The sequence below is a fragment of the Crocuta crocuta genome, unplaced genomic scaffold, assembly GCF_008692635.1.
Source record: "Crocuta crocuta isolate KB4526 unplaced genomic scaffold, BGI_CrCroc_1.0 scaffold854, whole genome shotgun sequence".
NCBI lineage: Eukaryota > Metazoa > Chordata > Mammalia > Carnivora > Hyaenidae > Crocuta > Crocuta crocuta.
The window spans coordinates 222302-244540 of NW_027531536.1; the positions used below are offsets into that span (position 1 = coordinate 222302).

Here is a 22239-nt window from a genome sequence, read left to right on the forward strand (position 1 = left end):
CTGGGGTTCTGTGGAGGATCTGCTAGAAGGCGAGTTAAGACCCTGCACCCTCGTGGTTCTAAATCAGTGCCCAGAAGGGCCCGACCACGTGATTTCCTCGGGCACTTCAGTCCCTGTAGCTGCAATACATAAAAAGTAGCCTTCAGGGGCCCCTGGGTGGCTCCGTTGGTTGGGCGTCTGTTGATTTCGGCTCAGGTCATGACCTCGCCGTTTGTGAGTTGGAGCCCGCATCAGGCTCTGCTCAGAGTGCACACTGCCACCCAAGCCTCTGGGCTCCAGTCCCGGGACATTCGAGCCACCCCAGGGCGCCAGAAACAGTGATGTTGGTGAATTAATAATGCCGCGTCACGTCTCAGCTCTGCCAGCACACTCCCCACGCGCCTTTCACCCGACACTGGCCAACTTCAAGCAAACGCCGTGTGCAATCAGACAGGACGCCGTGCGCAATCAGGCAGGACGCCGTGCGCAATCAGGCAGGACGAGAACCCGAGCCGGGGCAGGCCGGCCCGCCGGTCAGCGGGCACGCTGCTTACTCACTGCCCACCCGGAGGAGGCGGCGTCCGGCGCCCCGGGCTGACGTTAGAATATCTTTATTGCTACACGTATATACAATTATACAAACAGCCCAGACAGTGAAGGGAATGTTGCATCTATTTTTCCCGACTCCACAGATGTGCACAAGGAAACGGAGCCACATGCCCCGACGCTGGCTCTCAGTTCGAAGCCAAAAGTCAGCCACATACGTTTTGTGAAAAAGTGGAAAATTCTCAGAAATCCTCTCCCTGTATCCCTCCTTACAAGCTAGACATGCAGAAAAAAGTGGGTTCTCAAAAGCGGATGCCTGCAGGCATCTGGGGGGGGTGCGTCTTGAAGACAGGACATGTCGGATGCCCGTGGGGGGGCCGTGGGGTGCAATGCAGAAGTCCCCAAGCCCTGGCCCACCTTCCTAAGGTCTGTCCCTAGGAAAGGCGATCGAGGGAGGTTTGGAGAGAGAACAGCAGGAGAGGTGAAGAGAGCCATCAGCAAGAGCCCTTGGTTGGGGCAATCTTGTCCATCTGGTTCCGGCTGAGAGTCAGGATTTGGGGGGACGTTCAGAACACGAGGCATGGCTTGGTGTGTCCTCCTAGGGCTCGCCATGGTTCAGATGCCAGGGACCTGCGTGAAGAACAGGAAGGTCAGGCGGGAAAGCACCAGACTAAACCTCCATATCGGCGTCATTGAGCCGCCGAGGGCAGGGACCTGGACATCCTCCCACATTTCCTAGGGGACGCTTAGCCGCACTGGGGTGTGCTGCTGCATTATGGGTGGGGGAGCGCCCCTGAAGATACACACTGAACACAGGCTGCACCAGAACCCAGGTGGTTCCGCGGGGCCTACAGTCCCACCGCAGCCCCAGTTCGGTTACCGGCTCAAGGGAATCCACCGGAGTCGACCTTGCCACATTCACACCCAGAACTGTGAGGTGCATCTGAGGCTGCTCATGTCACAGGCGCATAGACCTCTGTGACGTGACTCAGAAGAGAGCCAGGTGAGCAGTCTGTGAGGGGGCAGGTGTGCGCAAGGTATGCGCTCACGCTATTCTCTCCACCAGCTCTGCCTTCCCCACCTCCAGCCACCTCCCCCTCGAGGGTCCAGCGTGGGGGTCTTCAGATCGGGTCCCACCCAGCCTCCTAGGCTACAGTCAGCCTGGCCCCTCAGAGAAAGGACACGGCTTGGAGGCTGAGAGCAAGACAGTCCAGACGCACCAGACCTCCAGAGGCCTGGGGGGATGACGGGCAGTTTGGGCCCCTGGCCCCTGTGGCTGCGGGGCCTCTAACCCTGAAGAAACCGGCCAGTTCTCACTTGTCCGTGGCTGTACATGCACCTCGGACTCCCCACAATCCCACAGGCTGACCACAAGGAAGGCAGCCTGCGATTTCTGCTGGGACGCCCTAGAGACAGCATGAGAAGGACCGGAAAACCACTTGCAAGTTCCTGTCCCGTCTCTTGGGTCCATGACATCAGCCACAGAGGGCCCGGCGCTTTTCCAAGGCCGCCAACTCTGTGACATTTCAAGCTGAAGGATGTGGCCATTGCCAACTCCTTTGATCCTTTAATAAACTCATCTCGGGATAATTCAGAACTCTGTGTCATTTGACCTTGACCTTCCTGGGGAGTCACGCAGAAACTTTCTCTTCCTAGTTCCGAAGACAAGAGCCCACAATTAAACTCACTCAAAGGATTCGCTCTAAGAAGCAAAAGTGTTAATGGATGACAACCAATGAGGGGACAATTGCAAAACATCAGATATATTTTAATTTGGGGGGTTTTTCCCGTCAGCAAACAAGATGGAAAGAGTTACCTAAGTTCCTGCATTGGAAGAAATGGTTTAAAGAGGAGTAGCCAGGAGAGCATTGTCTGTGGCTGTCAATGGGACGTTAAGAACATGTGTGAAGTTAGGATTTTAGCTCCGATCCCAGCAATAGGACTACCTGGACTCTGAATTTACAACCAGCTACACCACTTTCAGAACAATGACGCGTGGGCCACAAGTCTTTCAAATGGACATTGAGACCCTGGAAACATTTCGGAGATGTTACAGAATGTCCGAGATTCTTGTACGACCTTGACCTCATTTTGAAGCAATCCAAAATCCTAGGCCAAAGAAGCAAATCATTTTAAAAAAATTCTCCACCTGAGTTGAATTTATATGACCATTTTTTTAATCTCACTTTAAAAAATCTAAAGGATAACAATTGCTATTACGGACATTTATTCTACATCTTAAAGTATTAAGTCAAATTTATTCTCAGAGGCTTATAGAACTTGGGGAGGATTCATCAGCCATTTGGGGGACCTCAAATGTATCATTCAAGATCTGCTAGGTAAACTTGGGGCTGTGGTTTTACTTAGAAATGGGAAGGGTTTTAAGAGTCTCTGCCCAAGAAATTAAAGAATTTTAAAACAACCTGTTTCGAGGCAACCATGTTGGTCAATGATTTTTAATTATTTCCAAATTGAGATCATTGCAGCACACAAACCTGGCTGAGAACCGATTCTGGATTTCTTCTATTCAATGGACGGCCCTTCATTTTTCAGTATTTCTGAATGCCCAGCAGCACCCGGCATCATCTGCGTGAGCGTGCGCTGCAATACGCACTCCACATCACAAAAGAGAACCGTCTAAAGCAGCCTGCACCCTCCCAGTGCACATAGATTACAAAGTCTCATCTTATCTGACGTCAAAATTATGAAATCGGAGGAAGATGTGGTTGACTGGCAAAGAGCCCAAGAGAGGCAAACAATGGAGAAAGAACTTTCAGGAGATGGAACTAGATGCTGTGATGGTAGGGGGTTCTCCAGGTGAGCTCCTTTGGGAATTCACTCCACTAGATTAAAAGCTCCAGGCTTTTGGGTTTTATGGGGTCCAGCCAGCGTTCTGGCAGGGGGGAGGTGTGGCAGGTGTGTCACAGAAAGGTGGGCTGGCCCTGGCCACAGCCGCCATTTGTACTTACCTGGCGAGGGAGGGAGTCTTCTTCCTAACTGCTACATCTGCTTTATACTGCTTTGGCAAGAACGCATCTGGAACAATGCATACAGTTTGGGTCCCCACCTTTCAAAAGAGACATCAAGGGGTTAGGAAGCACTTTGCAAAAGAAGGAAGTCAAATAGGACAGAATGACAAGAGCACCCTCATCACCCCGGACTGGGCAGGGCCTCCTGGGCAACCCAAGGGCCAAAGCCATCTCCTTCCTAATTTTTAACTTTTTTTTTTTCCTCAATCCAGTCTCGAATCTCCACTATTACAACATGGAAATAAGAATCACGTGACATCTCCCTTTTAAATGGAGGCTAGAATTTTAATGTTTGTAGCAACTCCACACAAACAGATCAGTTTCACAAGAATAATGGATTCCACAAGAAGATGTGGTTTATCTATACGATGGAATACTACATGGCAATGAGAAAGAATGAAATCTGGCCGTGGGTAGCAACATGGATGGACCTTGAGGGTGTTCTGCTGAGCGAAATAAGGCAGAGAAGGTCAGATACCATATGTTTGCACGTATAGGAGGATTAGGGGGAACTTAAGGGAGGTCCGTGGGGGAGAAGAAGGGGGGAAATAGTGGGGAAGAGGGAGGGAGGGAAACCATGAGAGACTCTTAAATGCTGAGAACAAACTGAGGACTGATGGGAGGTGGGGGTGAGGGGAAAGGGGGTGAAGGGCATGGAGGAGGGCACTTGTGGGGATGAGCACTGGGTGTTGTATGGAAACCAACATGACAATAAACTATTAAAAAAAAAAGAATAATGGATCCCAAGGAGGGAAGAGTGACACTGATTGGATTTTATATTTTAGTTGAAGTTCTCTCGTGATTGATCTAGGCACTAGTAAAATGTCCTTTGACCACCAAGCAGACTTCTAAGGCCTCCTTTGAAATCAATATGTCTTTGAAGAAGCCAATTCTCAACAGGCTATTCCTGCCTTCTGGAAGACTGGGGTGGGTTAAGACGAACGAGAAATAAAACTACCACCTCTGTAGCCGTGTCAGCACTGCAGAGGTTACAGAGATCGATTTCAGCCCTACTTTCTCTGGTCTGTCTGCTGTAGCGGACTCACCCGCCCTTTGCAGGGAAAGCCCTCAGATGCACCAAAAACGAAGTCACGGTAAACTCGACAGAGAAATTGCAAAACCAGCCAAGCTTATCCACGTTGGAGTTCTCTGACTGGGGAGAACAGTGCTTACAGTATTTTCTATGCTGTGGTTCAAGCAGGTAGGAATGCAGTTACTGGCAATCTCTATCTTATCTATCATTTATGTACCGGAATGGCATCTGGGGAGGGCTCTCTCCCACGGACAGCACGATGTCAGTGGAGTTCAGTTTCCAGGCAGTTGAAGCCATAATGAAAAACTGAGGCTTTGCAGTCAAATACAGTAGAAACCCCACATTTGTCAAAGCTAGTAATAAAGGAACATAGAAACAACGAAACTTACTAACAGTCTTAAAAGTCTTCTGTAATACTTGAGCTCGATGTTAAACTGGGCAGGATTAATTAGATGATGAAGTAGTACTTGAAATCTGAGAACATTTCAAAGGGAACTTCAGGTGTTTTCAAGGACTTTGAGGGTTAGTAGAGCCGGCACTTTATTCTGTCAGATTTCATTAAAAAGATACATCCTGCATTTTTTCCCTTAGTTCCCAGCACTACTTTTACCATGGTTAACCTCATAAAGGAACAAAAGGAGAGATTGAAAGGAAGGAAAAGAAGCAAGAAAACAAAGGAAGGAAAAAAGAATGATTTGCATGAGTATATTGTGGAAATTTGGAAGAGTAAGTGAAAGAATGGCGTGGGATAAATGTAAGGTACAAGGAAGAAAACAGAATTAAATTAAATGACAGGTGTCAGTGATAACACAAGAAACCACATCCATACATTGCCCTAAAAAGTTACAAAAGAGGGTCACCTGGGTGGTTCAGTCAGTTAAGCATCCGACTTCAGGTCAGGGCATGATGCAGCGGTTTGTTAGCTGGAGCCCCGACTCTGGCTCTGTGCTGACAGCTCAGAGCCTGGAGCCTGCTTCCGGTTCTGTGTCTCCTTCTCTCTCTGCCCCTCCCCCCGCTCAAGCTCTGTCTCTCTCTCGGTCTCGCTCTCAAGAATAAACGTTAAAAATTGTTTTAATAAAACAAAAAAATTAAGAGATAAAGTCAGCAATTTCTAAATTTGCCACCAGGTGGCGCCATGAAATTAAAATAACTTGGTGGATGACCCAACCCTTGAAGGGTGGGGTGTCTACTATGGAGGGGTCCGTATTCACAGTACAGGTAGCTCAGGATTTGTGGAGCGTGGGGTCATAGGTTAGGACATAGATCAAGTTACCCCAGGAATGCAAACACGGTTTTATATTAGAAAATCGACCTAATTCAGTATGTTAAAAAAAAAAATGAACGTATTTATTCCATATACATATGTATATAAAAGAAAAGTTTTATTAACCCAATAAAGGGCATGAAGCAAAACCTAGAGCCAACAGGTAGTGGCAAATGTTAGAGCTGTTGTAAGCATTCCTCTTAAATCAGAAATGAGATGCCAGTGACATCCAACATGGTACTGAAATTCTCAGTCAAGTCAACTCAGTAAGATAAGAAAAATAAATGTTATACGGACTGAAAAGACAGATTGAGAACAGGCATTATCTGCAGGTGACCGCAGAAAGCCTAAAAGACTTCACAGAGTATTAGAAACAACTAGAATTAATCAAGGTCCCTGCACATAGGGTCAGCAAACAAAAATCAATTTCATTTCTGTATACCAGCCACAGAGTTTTAAAATGTAACTTTTAGAAATTAGTGAAAATTAAATTGCTTAATAATAAATCTAGCAAGGGGGCCTGGGTGGCTCAGTCAGCTGGGCAGCCGACTTCGGCTCAGGTCATGATCTCACGGTTCACGGGTTCAAGCCCTGCATTGGGCTCTATGCTGACAGCTCAGAGCCTGGAGCCTGCTTCAGATTCTGTGTCTCCCTCTCTCTCTGACCCTCCCCTTCTCACGCTATCTCTCTCTCAGAAATAAATAAAATGTTTAAAAACTTTTTAAAATATAATAAATCCAGCAAAAGGTACACAGGACCTTAATGCAAAAATTTAAATTTTGTTGGAAGGCATTAAGGACAATATCAATAAATGGAGAAATACATTTAAGACTAGGGATGCTTAATATTGTACAGATGTAACTTCTTCCCAAATTAATCCAATATTATTGTTAATACGTTTCCAAACAAAAGCTTTTATCCTTATTTATTTAGATTTTTGAGAGAGAGAGAGAGAAAGCATGAACAGAGGAGAGGGGCAGGTGGGGGGACAGAGATAATTTTTTTTTTAATGTTTTATTTATTTCTAGGAGAGNAGAATCTTGAACAGGCTCCACATTGAATGTGGATTGATCCCATGACCCTAGGATCATGACCGGAGCAGAGATCAAGAGTCAGATGCTCAACAGACTGAGCCCCCACCTCGTTCCTCCCGGANAAACTGCAAGATCATGACCTGAGCCGAAGTCGGACACTTAACCAACTGAGCCACCTAGATGCCCCCAATTTAAACAAATTCTAATATTTATGTAGTAGAAGGGCATCTGGCTGGCTCTGTAGAGTATGTGACTCTTAATCTCAGGGTCCTGAGTTCAAGTCCCATGTTGGGTATAAAGATTACTTTAAAAAATGATAATAGTAAAACAAAATTTATGTAGTAGGACAAAGGGACAAAACTAGTCAGGAGTTTATTATAAAACAAGGTAGAGAAAAAAACNAGCAGAGAAGGGGCAGAGAAAGAGGGAGACACAGAATCTGAAGCAGGATCCAGGCTCTGAACTGCCAGTACAGAGCCTGATGCAGGGCTTGAACTTGTGAAACTGCAAGATCATGACCTGAGCCGAAGTCGGACACTTAACCAACTGAGCCACCTAGATGACCCCAATTTAAACAAATTCTAATATTTATGTAGTAGAAAGGGCATCTGGCTGGCTCTGTAGAGTATGTGACTCTTAATCTCAGGGTCCTGAGTTCAAGTCCCATGTTGGGTATAAAGATTACTTTAAAAAATGATAATAGTAAAACAAAATTTATGTAGTAGGACAAAGGGACAAAACTAGTCAGGAGTTTATTATAAAACAAGGTAGAGAAAAAAACTATCAGAAATTAAGACTTATTATAAAACTAAGGCATTAATTACAAAAATGACTGTTGGGACCTCATCAAAATAAAAAGCTTCTGCACAGTGAAGGAAACAATCAGCAAAACTAAAAGGCAACCTATGGAATGGGAGAAGATATTTGCAAATGGCATATCACATAAAGGGCTAGTAAATTAAAACAGTAGCCAACATCTATAAAGAATTTATCAAACTCAATACCCAAAAAACAAATAATCCAGTGAAGAAATGGGCTAAAGACATGAACGGACACTTCTCCAAAGAAGACATCCAGATGGCCAACAGACACATGAAATGATGCTCAGCGTCCCTCCTCATCAGGGAAATGCAGATCAAAACCACATGGAGATACCACCACACACCCATCAGAGTGGCTAACATTAACAACTCAAGTAACAACAGATGTTAGTGAAGATGCAGAGAAAGAGGATCTCTTTTGCACTGCTGGTGGGAGTGCAAACTGGTGTACACACTCTAGAAAATACTATGGCAAAAACTGAGGACTGATGGATGTGGGGGGGAGGGGGGAGGGGCATGGAGGAGGACACTTGTGGGGATGAGCACTGAGTGTTATGTGGAAACTAATTTGACAATAAACTATTTGTAAAAAAAAGAAAAAAAGAAAAAAGAAAAAAAAAGAAAACACTATGGAGTTTCCTCAAAAAATTAAAAATAGAATTACCCTATGACCCAGCAACTGCACTACTAGGTATTCAAGGGGCACAGGTATGCTGTTTTGAAGGGACACATGCACCCCAATGTTTATAGCAGCACTATTGACAATAGCCAAAGTATGGAAAGACTCCAAATGTCCATCAACAGATGAATGAATAAAGATGACTTATATATACAATGGCATATTACTCCACAATCAAAAAGTATGAAATCTTGCCATTTACAACTATGTGGATAGAACTAGAGGGTATTATGCTAAGTGAAATTAGAGAAAGACAAATATCATATGACTTCACTCATATGAGGAATTTAAGATACAAAACAGATGAACGTAAGGGAAGGGAAGCAAAAACAATATAAAAACAGGGAGAGAGACAAAAACATAAGAGACTCTTAAATATGGAGAACAAACAGAGGCTTACTGGAGGGGTTGTGGGGGGGGGGATGGGCTAAATGGGTAAGGGGCATTAAGGAATCTACTCCTGAAATCATTGTTGCACTATATGCTAAGTTGGATGTAAATTAAAAAAAAAAACAAAAAAACAAAAAACAAGTTGAATAAAAACTAAAAAAAAAAAAACCCAACCCCTAAACTAAGGCTATACTTAAAACAGAATGGTATTGACACAAGGGATAGACAGATTGACCAATGGAACAGAACAGAGACTGTACATGTGAATCCTTAATATAGGTAAGAAGTGGTAATGGCCCCGATGGGAGAGGAATGGAGGATTAAGACAATCGGTTATCCAGGTAGAAAAAACAAATGGATCCATACTTCATCCCAGACCCCAAGTTACTTCCAGCTGGACCAAAGACTCAAGTGTAAAAATAACCAAACACTTAGAAGAAAATTTTAAAACTCACAACTTTTAGAAAAACTATGGGGGAATACCTTCATGACCTCAAGGAAAGGAAGAACGTCTTAAACAAGATTCACACACAAAAACTGCCACAAATCACAAGGAGAAAGATGTATAAATTAAGCTACCATAAAATGTAAATTTGTATCCATCAGAAACTCATAAAAATGTGAAAAGACGAGATACAACTTGGAAGGAGATAACTGTAAAACAGTTGAGTGTCAAAAGATTAAGAGCCAAAATATAAAGAAATTCTGTGAATCAATTACATCAGGATAAAGAAGCTAATAGAAAATAAGCAGAAAAGAAAAAGTCATTTCAAGGAAGAGGAAATGTGAAAGGTCCATAAATATAAGAAAGATTCTCAATTATATTAGTAACCAAGAACAGGCAAATTAAAAACTCAGTAAGATACCATTTTAAACCTATCAAATTGGCAGAAGTTAAAAAAAAATTCTAGTAATATCACATGTGGTAAAGATGTGAATGTATCTTTACTTTGGAAAATAATTTAATGGCTACACAGTAAAGTTGAAAATATGCATATCTTGTAACCGAATAATTCCCCACCCCACCCCCAACTAGGTCTCAGCCATAGAGATGCTATTGCTCACATTCGAGACACATGTCCAGCAAGATCTATGGCTATATTGTCTGTAAAATAAAAAATATTAGAAGACAAGTGTCCACCATCAGGGGAATGGATAAATTGTAGAGCATTCAAGTGAATACACTCACGGCAGTAAGAATAAATGAACCACTACGATAGTAGTCAAAGTGTGTGTGTGTGTGTGTGTGTGTGTGTGTGTGGTACAACTAAAGTTTGTATGCGTGCAGAACTAGGCATCATATAAACTAGACATTATATAAACCAGACAACATATTGCTTGTGGATACTAACCCAGTAAAACCCACAGGAAAGGATGATGTGATAGAGGAAGGCTACAGAATGCCAAAGTTACTGTCATGTACTATTTTTTAAACTAATGCATGAGTATCTATTATATATATAAATTATGTATATATAATATGTAATAGATATATTATGTATATCTAATATATATACACCTATATATACACACACTTAAACAACACAGGTTTGAACCCAAGTGCATAAACCCACTTACATGTGGATTCTTGTGAATGTACAGTACTATGAATGTGTTTCTCTTGCTTATGATTTTCTTAAGTTTCTTCTCTCTAGCTGATTTTACCGTAAGAACACAGTATATATACATATAACATACAAAATACGTGTTAATCAACTGTTTATGTTATTGATAATGCTTCCACTTAACAGCAGGCTATTAGCAGTTAAGTTTTGGGGGAGTCAGAAGTAACATGCGGATTTTTGATTGAGCAGTGGCCTGGGATCCCAGGCCCTCATGTTGTATTAGGGTCAAGTGTATGATATTATAATACATAACATGTTTTAGTAATTTGATAATACAGATAACAAGAATGTACACATTCATTTATATTTCTCCTAGGCACATTTCTTTCCCTAACACTGTTGTAAAACATTCTCTCATTTTTATGTGTTTAAAACAGAAATTAATGGAGAAAAATACTACAAGAGATAGGAAAGTTATAGATTTGGTTCCGATTATCTTTGGTCTTTGAACCATTAGAATTTGGAAGGTCTCAAAGAAAGCATCTAGGTAGAAAAGTCAATAGTTACTCCAAGGACACTGAATAGAAGCCACATTTTTATTCCCATGGTGTTGGACACTCTCACCTCAAAGTCAGGGCTTCTCACAAGTGCTGTTAGAAGAGCTTCAGCCTCATCGGATAAAAATGCAAGTTCCTGGGTCCCGTACAGACTCACTGAATCAGAAACTTGGGGAGGGGGGCCTGGAATCTGCATTTAAAACAAACTCTCCAGGTTATTCTGATGCTATTTGGAGAAGCACTGCTCAAAGTTTTTCAAATGTGTAGAAAAACAAAACGAACAAGACAAAACCTTTCATTTCAGCAGAATGAGGCCCCTCTGGGATCAAATAAAATTCTCGACGGTCAGGAAAACCACACCACTGGCCTGTGGGAGAACATGAATGTTTTCCATGCCTCTAATTCAGGGGTCAGCAAACCCTCAGCTCTTGGACCAAATCCAGATCCAGCTCCCCACCTGTTTCTGTAGAGGCTATCGTTTAACATAAATTGTTTTTTTTTTTTTAATGTTTTATTTATTTCTAGGAGAGAGAGAGACAGCGTGAGCAGGGGAGGGTCAGAGAGAGAGGGAGTCACAGACTCTGAAACAGGCTCCAGGCTCCGAGCTGGCAGTCAGCACAGAGCCCGACGCGGGGCTCGAACCCACGAACCGGGAGATCATGACCTAAGCGAAAGCCGGACACTTAACCGACTAAGCCACCCAGGCGCCCCTAACATAAATTGTTTTAATTAAAAGAAGAACAGTTCATAATGTACAACAATTAAGTGAAATTCAGATTACTGTGTCCATACACAGTATGGTGTCCTTGCTCACTCATTTACACACATGTAGAGCCCCTTTGGTGCTACAATAGCAGAATTGTGTGGATGTGATGGAGATTAGCTATTTACAAAGTCAAAAATATTTAATATGTGGATCTGAACAGAGAATTTTCCACTTCTGCTTTTGTTCAATGATCAGAACCTACCAATATAAAAGCAAACTATAGGCAATCATAGTGATTGCTTTTAAAAATACAATTTTCAGGGCGCCTGGGTGGCTCAGTTGGTTAAGCATCTGACTCTTGATCTCAGCTTGGGTCATGATGCAGTTGGTGAGTGTGAGCCCTGCATCAGGCTCTGTGCTAACAGCCTGTTTGTAATCCTCTCTCCCTCTGTCTGCCCTTACCCTACTCATGCTCTCTCTCTCTCTCTCTCTCTGTCTCTCTCAAGATGAATAAACTTAAAAATTTTTTAATACAATTTTCATTTTAATATTGCAGGCAAAAAAATCTAAGAGCTTTCATACTTTCATAAGGAAAGTTAAATCAGACCCATTTTTAGCTACAAAGTATATCAAATAACCCACATAGAGCATCTGGAAAATGTTATTAATTATGCTCCTTTCTCTCTTCAAATATTCTAATAAGTGACAAAGAAGTGACTGATGAATTTTAATGAAACACTCATCACACTGAGTTCTGAAAACTAATTTAGCAATCTCCTCCTACAGACACTGACTCAGGTGGTTAACTTCAACTGTGAGCCTTTCTGGAATGCTACCCAGATTCCCTTTCTCAGGCCTCACACTGTGGCCGCCTTCCTCTCTTCTCGGGTCTGCAGCTTTCCAGGCAATAATAGCCTTCTTCCCTCTGATGTCCAAGCTCCTGAATTGTTTTCCAGACTGAGATAAGTTCCTATCATCGAAGACCTGCTTGCTGAGTTCCTGAAATATTTTATTCAACATCCACTGCATGGCTGAGAAAGCCTATTTCTATCCATATTCGTCTTCACTTCTTGAATTCAGTTTCCTCTGGGTGTCTGAGATCCCTCGAGCATAGATCCTTCCTTTGATTTCGAAGGCGTTGACACTCAATAAAAGGAAAAGGTTGCTTGCTCACCCAAGAGTATATCACGTATTTCAACTTTAAGTGATTTTCCCCTAATTTTGGAAATGAAACACTAAACTCTCGCAAGTCTGGTCGAACCAGCCCGCACAGAAATAGCTGAACGAAGAAGTCTGGTCTTCAACTTTGTGGGGTCTGATCTTCAGGTTACTGGTACTCCATAGGCAACTTACTATGGAAAGCATTCTTCCTTGGCCTTTGAATTAGTGGATACATTCACTTTGAGTTAGGCAGACAGGAAAATCCGCCAAAGGGCGCTATCCTGTAAACATATCTCGGTTGGAAAAGTAGTTGGTGTTTTGTAGTAAAAAGGATCGGGGTGGGGCTTCCAATTCAAAGAAAACTCAGCCCAGATGCAAACTGTGCCACCACTGTGCGTGGCTTGCGCAGGTCCCTCACCTGTAAACTGGAATAGGGCCCCACCTTCAGGGACACCTGTGGCATTTAGGACATCTTTCTCTGGATGAGGAAAAGCTTCCTCTCCTCCAGGCAGACACCGCTGCTATGGCCCCAGGGCGTGTGCTTGTTGTGTTCACCCTGAATTCACACTTCCGTCCCCGTGCGTCTGCCCGAGGACTCCGGTGAGCTCCTTGCGATCTGGCTCCTTTCCACTTTCATCAAACACACCGCTCTCCTCTGGGATCCCTCAGCTCTGGAGATATACAGCCCTCCTTTCTGTGTCTTGAAGAGATTAGGCCCTTTCTTGCCTCTGGTCTTAGCACACACTGGTCCTTCTACCTGGAACACTTTCAAACGAAGACTATAAATCGGTGCCCAGGGGGCCACTTTGGGCAAGCAGATACGTCGTTGGGTTTACAAAGCATTTCCTCACAGTTTTGAAATAGGTGGCATGTAAACTTTAGGAGATTTTCACATAAACGTTACATTTCAACTGAAATGGCTCACGCATTACTCTTTGAATGGTCTTTTTTAAAAAGCTGTTTTCTGGCTTATCTTCGAAAGCCAGAAGGTACAGCAACAGTGGGCCAGGGGCATCCGAAAAGCCGGTAGCTCATCAGAGCACAAGATTCCTGTGTGGGCACAGTCCCCGCGGGGCCAGGACCCTCATGAGGTCCCTCTGGCACTTGCACTCACATCCGGATTTAACTAAGGAAGAGTGGGAACCGGCTTTCTCTTCTTTCAGGGGCAACTTACATGTCAGCTCCTAGAGAGATTTTCTGACCTCCGCAGCCGCCATCCCCGCGCTGCATTTCCCCCGGCTCAGTCCCGTGTTCTTTCACCGTATTAAATTGATATAAATCTGCTGCTTTTATAGGTCAAAGATGCTCGTATAGTGGTGATTTCACACGATTCAATCGAATACAGTTCACAACTTTGCACTTACTCTGCTTGTTTGTGCTTCACGTGTTTCTATAGAAAGTAACAGCATTGGGGTAAGGAGCTAGTCTTACTGTCATATCCTCAGTGAGCACTATGTGCACAGTGCCTGGCGGGGACTAGGTACTAAAATACTTGGATGAAGAAATAAAATGCAACAAGTCCTCCCACCGGGAGTTCCTCAGCAGCTCCGGAACACACACAAGGTCCATCTTCACCTCTCCTGAGGTCCCCGGAGTTCGCCCCGGGTAGAAATGCCCGTTCCTGATCCACTGCCCAGCTCCGGAGCTGGCGTGAGTCCCAGACTTGCGCCTCTGGCCCCAGCTGATGCCCCCAGTTCGAGCATTAGAAATTACTCCGAAGCCGTGATTTTTCCTGCAGCCTCTGTACAAGCAGCATCGAGACCACCACTGGATGTCCACCGAGATGGTCCCCCAGCCGCGAGAGGAAGCGGGGGGTTGGAGGAGGGTGACACTTGTTCCTGAGCTCAGGGCTGACGATCGCAATGGCCTCTGCGTGGCTGGAAGTGCCAGCAAGAGGCTGGCTGCTCCCCAGACCCTGGTACGTGTCCCTGGTCTCATAGTCATGCTGTCCCTTAACTCTTCTGTTTCCTTCTCTGGACTGTGAGTTTTAAAAAATTAGCTGTGAACCCTCAAGATCTAACTGCAGGCGCTGAACAGATGTTTAAGAGTGAATGGAATTATTCGAGCAGCTCCAATCCTTCAGGTGCCACACGGGGCGCCCTAGAGGGTAAACATGGACACAGAGGCCCACCTGCTGGGTCTAATCTCCCAGGCTTGGGTGTGGGGCTGGGTGCCCATCGGTGACCACCTCGGACACCAGCACTTGACGGAGGACACTGGGGGGGAAGAGCATTTTCCTGCTGTATGCACAGGTTTGTGGGAATACTTTCCAGAAGACACTCAGTTAAGTAGGAAAAAAAAAAAACCCAAAACTATTCTAATTCCGTGGAAATGGCTCTTTTCAATTATTTTCTTGTTGCCAGAAGCAGTGTGCACTCTAAGTGCTCACAGGCCTCTCCTTTTCCTGTGACGTTGGGGGTCACAGTGCCACCCAAACCCCTGCAGTCCCCACCCTGTGGTGCACTGTGCAGCCCTGTCCCCTGGTGGCGCTTGGGATGCAGGACCCTCACCAAGGTTCTCGACGAAACCCAGGGTCTCTCCCTACCGTGTCCCCTTGGGAGGTTTCATCTGACATCCCATCGGCGCTCCAAACTTAAATTGCCCAAAATGACACGTCACAGGCACAGGCACAACTATTGCCCCTCGTGATTTTCTAGTGTTTCATGACACCAACTTCTGAATCTCGAACTTCATACGTTTAAGATATAAACTGACCATTCGACCACAGCTGGCCCTTCTGGGCCTCCATGTGCTTGTCTATGTAGTCCCTTCTACCCGGACGTCTTCCTACCTCTGTCCTCCTGAGAGCAACTCGCTCTTGGGGCACCTGGGTGGCTCAGTTGGGTGAGCATCTGACTCTTGATTTCAGCTCAGGTCATGATCTTATGGTTTGTGAGTTTGAGCCCCACGTCAGGCTCTGTGCGGACAGCATGGACCTGCCTGGGATTTTCTCATTCCCTCATTCTCTCTCCCCCGCCCCCGCCCTACCCTGCATGCATGCATGCACACTCCTCTCTCTCTCTCTCAAAATAAACTTAAAAACAATTAAAATTAAAAAAAAAAAAGAATAAGTCTTAAAGACTTTGCTTAGGGGACATTCTCCCTCCAGGAAGTCTTCCCTGTAACCCTCCGGCAAGATTAGGTGCCTTCCTTCTGATATCCCAGACACCATCCATCTGATTCACTTAATAGACAAGTGGTGCATCCACCAGGTGCATCCAGTAGGTGCCAATCACTGCTCTAGGCACTGAGCACATGTTGTTGCCCAGAGTTCCTGCCTTCGTGGAGCTGACATTCCAGCTGAAGACAGACAGCCCCTGACTTACAACTTTACAAGGACGTGAGGGGGATACACATTCAGTAGAAACCATACTTCAAAATCTGAACTTGGCAGGCTAGCGACCTTCGGCACCATCCTCTCTGGTGGAGCTGGGCAGCGGCAACATGCCCAGTCAGCCACGCGGCCACGAGGGTCAACACCGATTCCCTAACAACCATTCTGTACCTATGCAGCCACTGTTTTTACTTTGGTGTAGTATTCAATCAATTACGTGAGCAGGTCCACGTTTTATTATGAAATAGGCTTTGTGTCCGACAGTGCTGCCCAGCCGTAGGCTAACGTAAGTGCTCTGGGCACGCCGTCTAAGGGCAGCTAGGCTAGGCGGAAGTGTTTGGGAGGGTAGGCATTTTCCTCTTGGTATATTTTCATCTTATAATAGGTTTATCGGATGTGACCCCATCAAAGGTCGAAGAAGATATGCATACAAACTACAGACGTTAGATGGTGAGTGGTATAGAGGAAGATCATGGAAAGAAATGGGTAGGGAATACTGGGTAAGGGCCCACTTTAAATAAAGTGGTAAACAGAAGGCCACACTGAGAGGACATTTAAGCAAAACCCTGGAGGTGGCCAGGAAGTAAATTATAAAATATTTGGAGGAAAAGACCTATGTGGGCCCTGGCTAAAGAATAAGAAGGAAGCCAGCTCACCTCAATTCAGTGAGAGAACGGGAAATCAGTGGATGAGGTCAAAAATAAGGGTCCAGAGATCAGGCACTAATTAATCTGAGAAGATTAAGACTTTTACTCTGAGATGGAGAGCCTTGAGGATTTTGAGCAGAAGTGACAGGATCTGACTTACCTTTTTAAGGCTGCTGTCTTAACAGACGGTAGAATAGCAAGAAAGGAATGAAAAAAACCCAGCAGAAAGCTCTAGCAATAACCAAGCAGCCCAGGTGTATGGAACAGGGAGACAGCTGTGAGGATGCACGAGGTGGTCACGTTCTGGACACACTGTGTGTTTTGAATGTCGGGCCAACAGCTTTGGGTTGAATGTGGACATGAGACAAGAAGAGCGATATGTGGTCGAGGTTTGGCCCTGGCTCACTGAAACAGTGGACTCGCCCTTCATTAAGAGGAGGACGGAGGCAAGGCCAAGTGTGGGGTCAGGGGGACCCTGATTCTGGTGTGACATAGGAAGTGGAGATGCTTGTTAGGCTTCCACGTGGAAACATCAGGTAGAAAGTTGGATACATGCATCCAAAGTTCAGAAGAGGTTCTGGTGGAAGACGTGAGAGTTTTCAGCCTATTGATGGTATTTAAGGCAGGAACAGTGGCTGAGGTTGCTACAAGAGCAGGTGCACACGGGGAAGGGCTGGGCCTTGGGCACCCCGACACTGGGCGGCTGAGAGGGCTTATTCATCAGGTAGAAGCACAAGTCAATTGTTTACTTTGTCTACTGGAAGTGATCAGTAACGATTTCTTGTTTAGGACAGACCACATTTCTTTTTATCTCTGCATATCTAGCGCACGGCCTGAGCAGTACTTTCTAAGAAAATCACAAGTACACCCCTTAAAGGGCAAAAAGAAGCATTAAAACCAGAATTCAAAGGGCGTGGGTATAAATACTAGTACCCACAATTCTGACAGACAGACAAAAATCTCATGAAATACGCAGTGAGAGAAGGTACCATTTATGAACACCTTCAACAGGCCAGGGTGTAAGCAGGGTATTCCCTTATTCCCTGCATATTATAATCGGTGCCCACAAGACCGGAGAGTGTTTCTCTCAGTTAACCGATGAGAAAACCTAGGCTCCAAATGGGTGAGTGGTGCGCCAGGGCCACACAGCTAGCACGCGGCTGGGCCATTCAAACCCAGACGTGGGCCTCCCATGAGCTGCCTACTCATACCTCTCCGCATCTTTCTCAGCACTCTTACAGGGCCAGTCACACGGGCTATGGAGCTAATGTGCTCCGAACCGGTGAAACCTGGATCTAAGCCGCTTCTGTAAAAAGGGAAACATCACTGAAGAAGCCGGAGAATGTGGGAAAGGGTCCGTGGGCCACAAGACCGAGAGAACCCAGGGGGCTGTGGGGTCATCTGACTACGGACAGTCTGAGGACCCCCAGGACTGTGCAGAACCAGATGGCCGGGTCAGGACTCGGCACCACTGGGCAGCAGACAGAGCAAGGGAAATCGGTGACCACTGTAGGCTTCTGAGCCTTTCTCATAAGTCAGCCTAGAATTTAGCATGGATCTCACAGAAAGCGGGGAGAGAGGGAGACCACAAACCACAAGATCAATGCTTTTTCTGATCAACATGAAATAGCATTAGCACTTCCGAAACAAATCTAGGCTCTATAACCCCCCCCAATTATTTGTGGCCCCCAAAAATCATTTCAGAACTACATCAAAATTTATAGGCACAAGAGCAGTATGTGATCTAAAAAGAAAGCTCTGAGATCAAAGGACATTTTAACTTCAGAAAGATCACATTCATAGGAGTGAATTAAGAGAAGACTCCACTTACATTGTAGCTTCGAAGAGGTTATGTTTGAAAAACACTAACTTGATCTACCCCCTTAAAACTGAAAAAAGAAAAAACCTTGCAGAATCAAATTTCTTCGTAATATTTTTGCTATTATTGTTGGGTGTTGTGGTAAATAAGGCACTTTATATTATTAAGTGTTTCACAATGACCTGAGCTTGTCATTTCCTGTTTTTCTTTTTTTTATTTTCACTGTGTAGAGAGAGCACAGGCAGGGGAGAGGGGCACAGGAAGAGAGAGAGAATCTTAAGCAGGCTGCACGCGTGGCACGGAGCCGGACACAGGGCTCGACCCACAACCCTGGGATCATGACCTAAGTCGAAATCCAGAGTTGGACACTCAACGAACCGTTGCTGTTTTAACAAAAGTGTACGCAAGTGAAAAGCTGGACCACTGAAGAAGTGGTGGCAATCAAAGGAAATTAAGAACCAAAAGGTTATCAATGTACTTAGAAAACCCTACCCTATTGATTCTTTTATTTATTTATTTATTAAATGTTTTTTATTTATTTCTAGGAGAGAGAGAGAGAGAGAGACAGCGTGAGCAGGGGAGGGTCAGAGAGAGAGGGAGTCACAGACTGAAACAGGCTCCAGGCTCTGAGCTGGCAGTCAGCACAGAGCCCGACGCAGGGTTCCAACCCACGAACCGTGCAATCATGACCTGAGCCGAAGTCTGATGCTTAACCGACTGAGCCACCCAGGCATCCCTCATATACCTATTTTTTATTCTCATTTATTCTTGACATTTGTGATTCAGCATTTGAGGTTTTTCACTTTGTCATATCAGCCAAAATACTTCTGCTAAATAGCTGAAAGAAAAAGACTAAATCACCTCACTATACCCCCGCTAATGTCCATTATAATGTTCAAGTATTTCTTCACTAAATAAGCAAATATTTTTTTCATATAAACAACAGAGTTAAGAATGAGTGATTTTACTGAGTGTTCAGTTTAATAACTTGTAAAGAAGGAATTGACTTTTGATAGATGACACAAGCAAATTGAAAATAAAAGTGAATGTTAAGTTAAAAATATGCTAAGTTTAACGGCAAGTTAAATACAGTAGTTAACAAAGCTAGGTGAAAACTTTACTGTTAAATTATTTACCAATACTGGCTATTCTAATATGAACCATTATTAATAAGGTTGCTTATACTTAAACTCTTAGAAGAAAATCAGCATATTTATATTTGGTATTAAGGGCTATGCAACTCCTCAGTGACAGAGAACCAAGCTAACAGATAGATATAAAATATTAGTCAGCCTGACTCGTGATGAATTTATAACTTTCCCAGGCTGCTGTCCTTGTACCAATGACGAGAACACCTGCTGGCCAGGTCACTCAAGTCCATACCATGCTTCTTGTTTGCTAATTAGCACCTCCTAGGTGACCTCTAACTTAACTCCTAACTCCTGCAACTTTTATTGCATTTTTTCTCCTGGTATTTACTTTATTTTCTACATCTTAATTTGGGTCCATGTCTCAACCCTGTGACTTAACTACAATTTCCACAATGGAAACAAAGGGTTCTCACCCATATCCTGAAGTCTAATGTGCTCTGCACAAACAGCAAACAGCATTTGCTCCGCAAACCCCTGGGTGTGAATGTGTAAGTCCATCTGTCCATATTAGACTTACCACATTCTGGAAAAAGCCACGCCTCCTTGTCTCCCATGCAGCATGCCTTTCATGACACCATTAAATTGAAGACCTTTTAAATTCCCAATGTCTAAGAACTGAAGCACCAGGGCTCACAAATAAAAGTGGTAGAGAACATTTTCTTACCTGTAGGCATCAGACCAGTAATTTAGAAGATATACTTGCTTCCAGTCTTCCTAATGCTGAGAACACCTCAAAAATGTGAATGCTGGCAAACACCTCTAAAGATGGAAAACTACTTTTCCAATGATTACATTCTCTATACATTTTCATGCAAAGCCTTTGATACAGCCTATGTCCCCAAATTTTTTATAAACATCCTTAAAGCATCAGCATAGACTGGAATGTAATGCGGCCCAGCATATTAAACTCTTTATAAAGCATACAGATGATTAGGTTCTGGGTTCTAATTCTAGGTTTTATACTATCTAGTATCAAATTTGCAAATATTATTTAAAAAGTAAACAGACCAACTGAATTACGATTTCCTCTTGCATACACTGAAAGATTTTATATTTTCTGTAAGTACTTTTAAAACCTACAAATTAAGAAGGTGCAAATTCTACATTTAACCCATATACCAATGGTAAGCTATTAGATATTAAAGTCAGTGGGGGAGGAAAACGACCCATCCACTATAACTTCAATTACCAAAAGATTATATTTCTCTACATTCAAAAACTTTTATGGCCTAAAAATTAAACATAACAAGCAAAAACAAGAAGGAAGAAACCACTAACATATCATCTGAGCATAAACAGATGAATCAAGTCATACCTTTAGCAAAAGCTATAGTGATGAAGCATCATCAAATCTCAACTTGGAAAAACCTATAAAAATCTCCCCAGTAAGCTGTTCAAAGCTGTCACAGCAGGTGAATAACTGCATATGTGTATTCTGAGAGAATCCTCATGGAGCTGTGTTAGGGTAAATCATAGAACCCCTTCATAATGATCTGAAAGACCCCTTTCTTAACCCCTTAAAACCTATTTAAAAAACAAAACAAAACAAGAAAACCTTTAAGTTTCTCCCAGTCATTACAGTATGAGGACCAGCAAGAAGCAGAAACGACATTCACACAACTGTTGTAAGCACACTGTGCACTAGTAGTTTTCAACTATGAACAAGTATTAGTGTTTCAAAGTACACAGATATGAACCCTGGGTCAGGCATTACACTCTGGGGAAGACAATGCAACTGGAATCTAAGTTTCTAAGCCAGATTCCAGAGAAACGCTCTGAAACAGACCACCAGATTTAGAACTCTGAAACTGTTTATAAAAACCAGAGTCCAGGAGGGCCTAAGACCTGTAATTATAAATCAAAATCCAATCCACTTGTTCCTGAATGTCTTTCATTTCTGGTTCTCTTTTTGAGCCCATGAAGAACCTCTCCCCAAAAGGTCACAGATAGAAGAATAAAAACAGTCCCCAAAGAGGTCGTTTGGAAAATGAGCAGAAGAAAAAATATTAACTACACATAGCAAATATGAAAGCAAACTACGTCTGCATGTTTCGTTTAAATTCTCAGAAGATAGCGATATAATTCTTTATCATGACCACAGCCTTTCTTTGAGCTAATTTCCTGCATGTGAAGTTGCTCTATTTAGCTTTCCTTCTCCTCTGTACTTCCTAGTACACCTCACACAGCAGCATGAATTCTCTTTCGGAGCAAGGTTTAGTTATTGTTCCCCTAGTAATTGCATTCCCCCAAAGCACCAGATGTCCTCAAATCAAACTAAACCACCTCAGCAAAGGATTCAAGCCTCCATAAATCCCTGGCCCAGCCCACCCTAGCTTTACTATAGTCGACACACAATGAATCACATTTTCTATTCCAGTCAAGACAGCCTACTCTTTCTAGACCCTCACCACTGTACATAGTAATTCTTCTGCCCTGCCTCTTTTCAGTAACACGTTCATCAAAAAATTTTTTCTCTTTAAAAATACGGAGACTGGAGGCACAGGCAAAACAAAAAAAAAAAAAA

The 22239-nt window shown here is 43.8% G+C and overlaps 1 protein-coding gene across 1 annotated transcript in view; it reads right to left on the reverse strand.

Moving 5' to 3' along the window:
• Positions 1-574: 574 nt before the first annotated feature.
• RDX (radixin) overlaps positions 575-22239 on the reverse strand; it is an 87276-nt gene continuing 65611 nt past the window's right edge. The window contains exons 16-17 of the mRNA XM_077772702.1: positions 3495-3592; positions 575-1155 (exon numbers count right to left, since the gene is read on the reverse strand). Coding sequence (XP_077628828.1) covers positions 3526-3592 — 67 coding nt within the window. The 3' untranslated portion in view covers positions 575-1155; positions 3495-3525. The remainder of the gene's footprint in view (positions 1156-3494; positions 3593-22239) is intronic.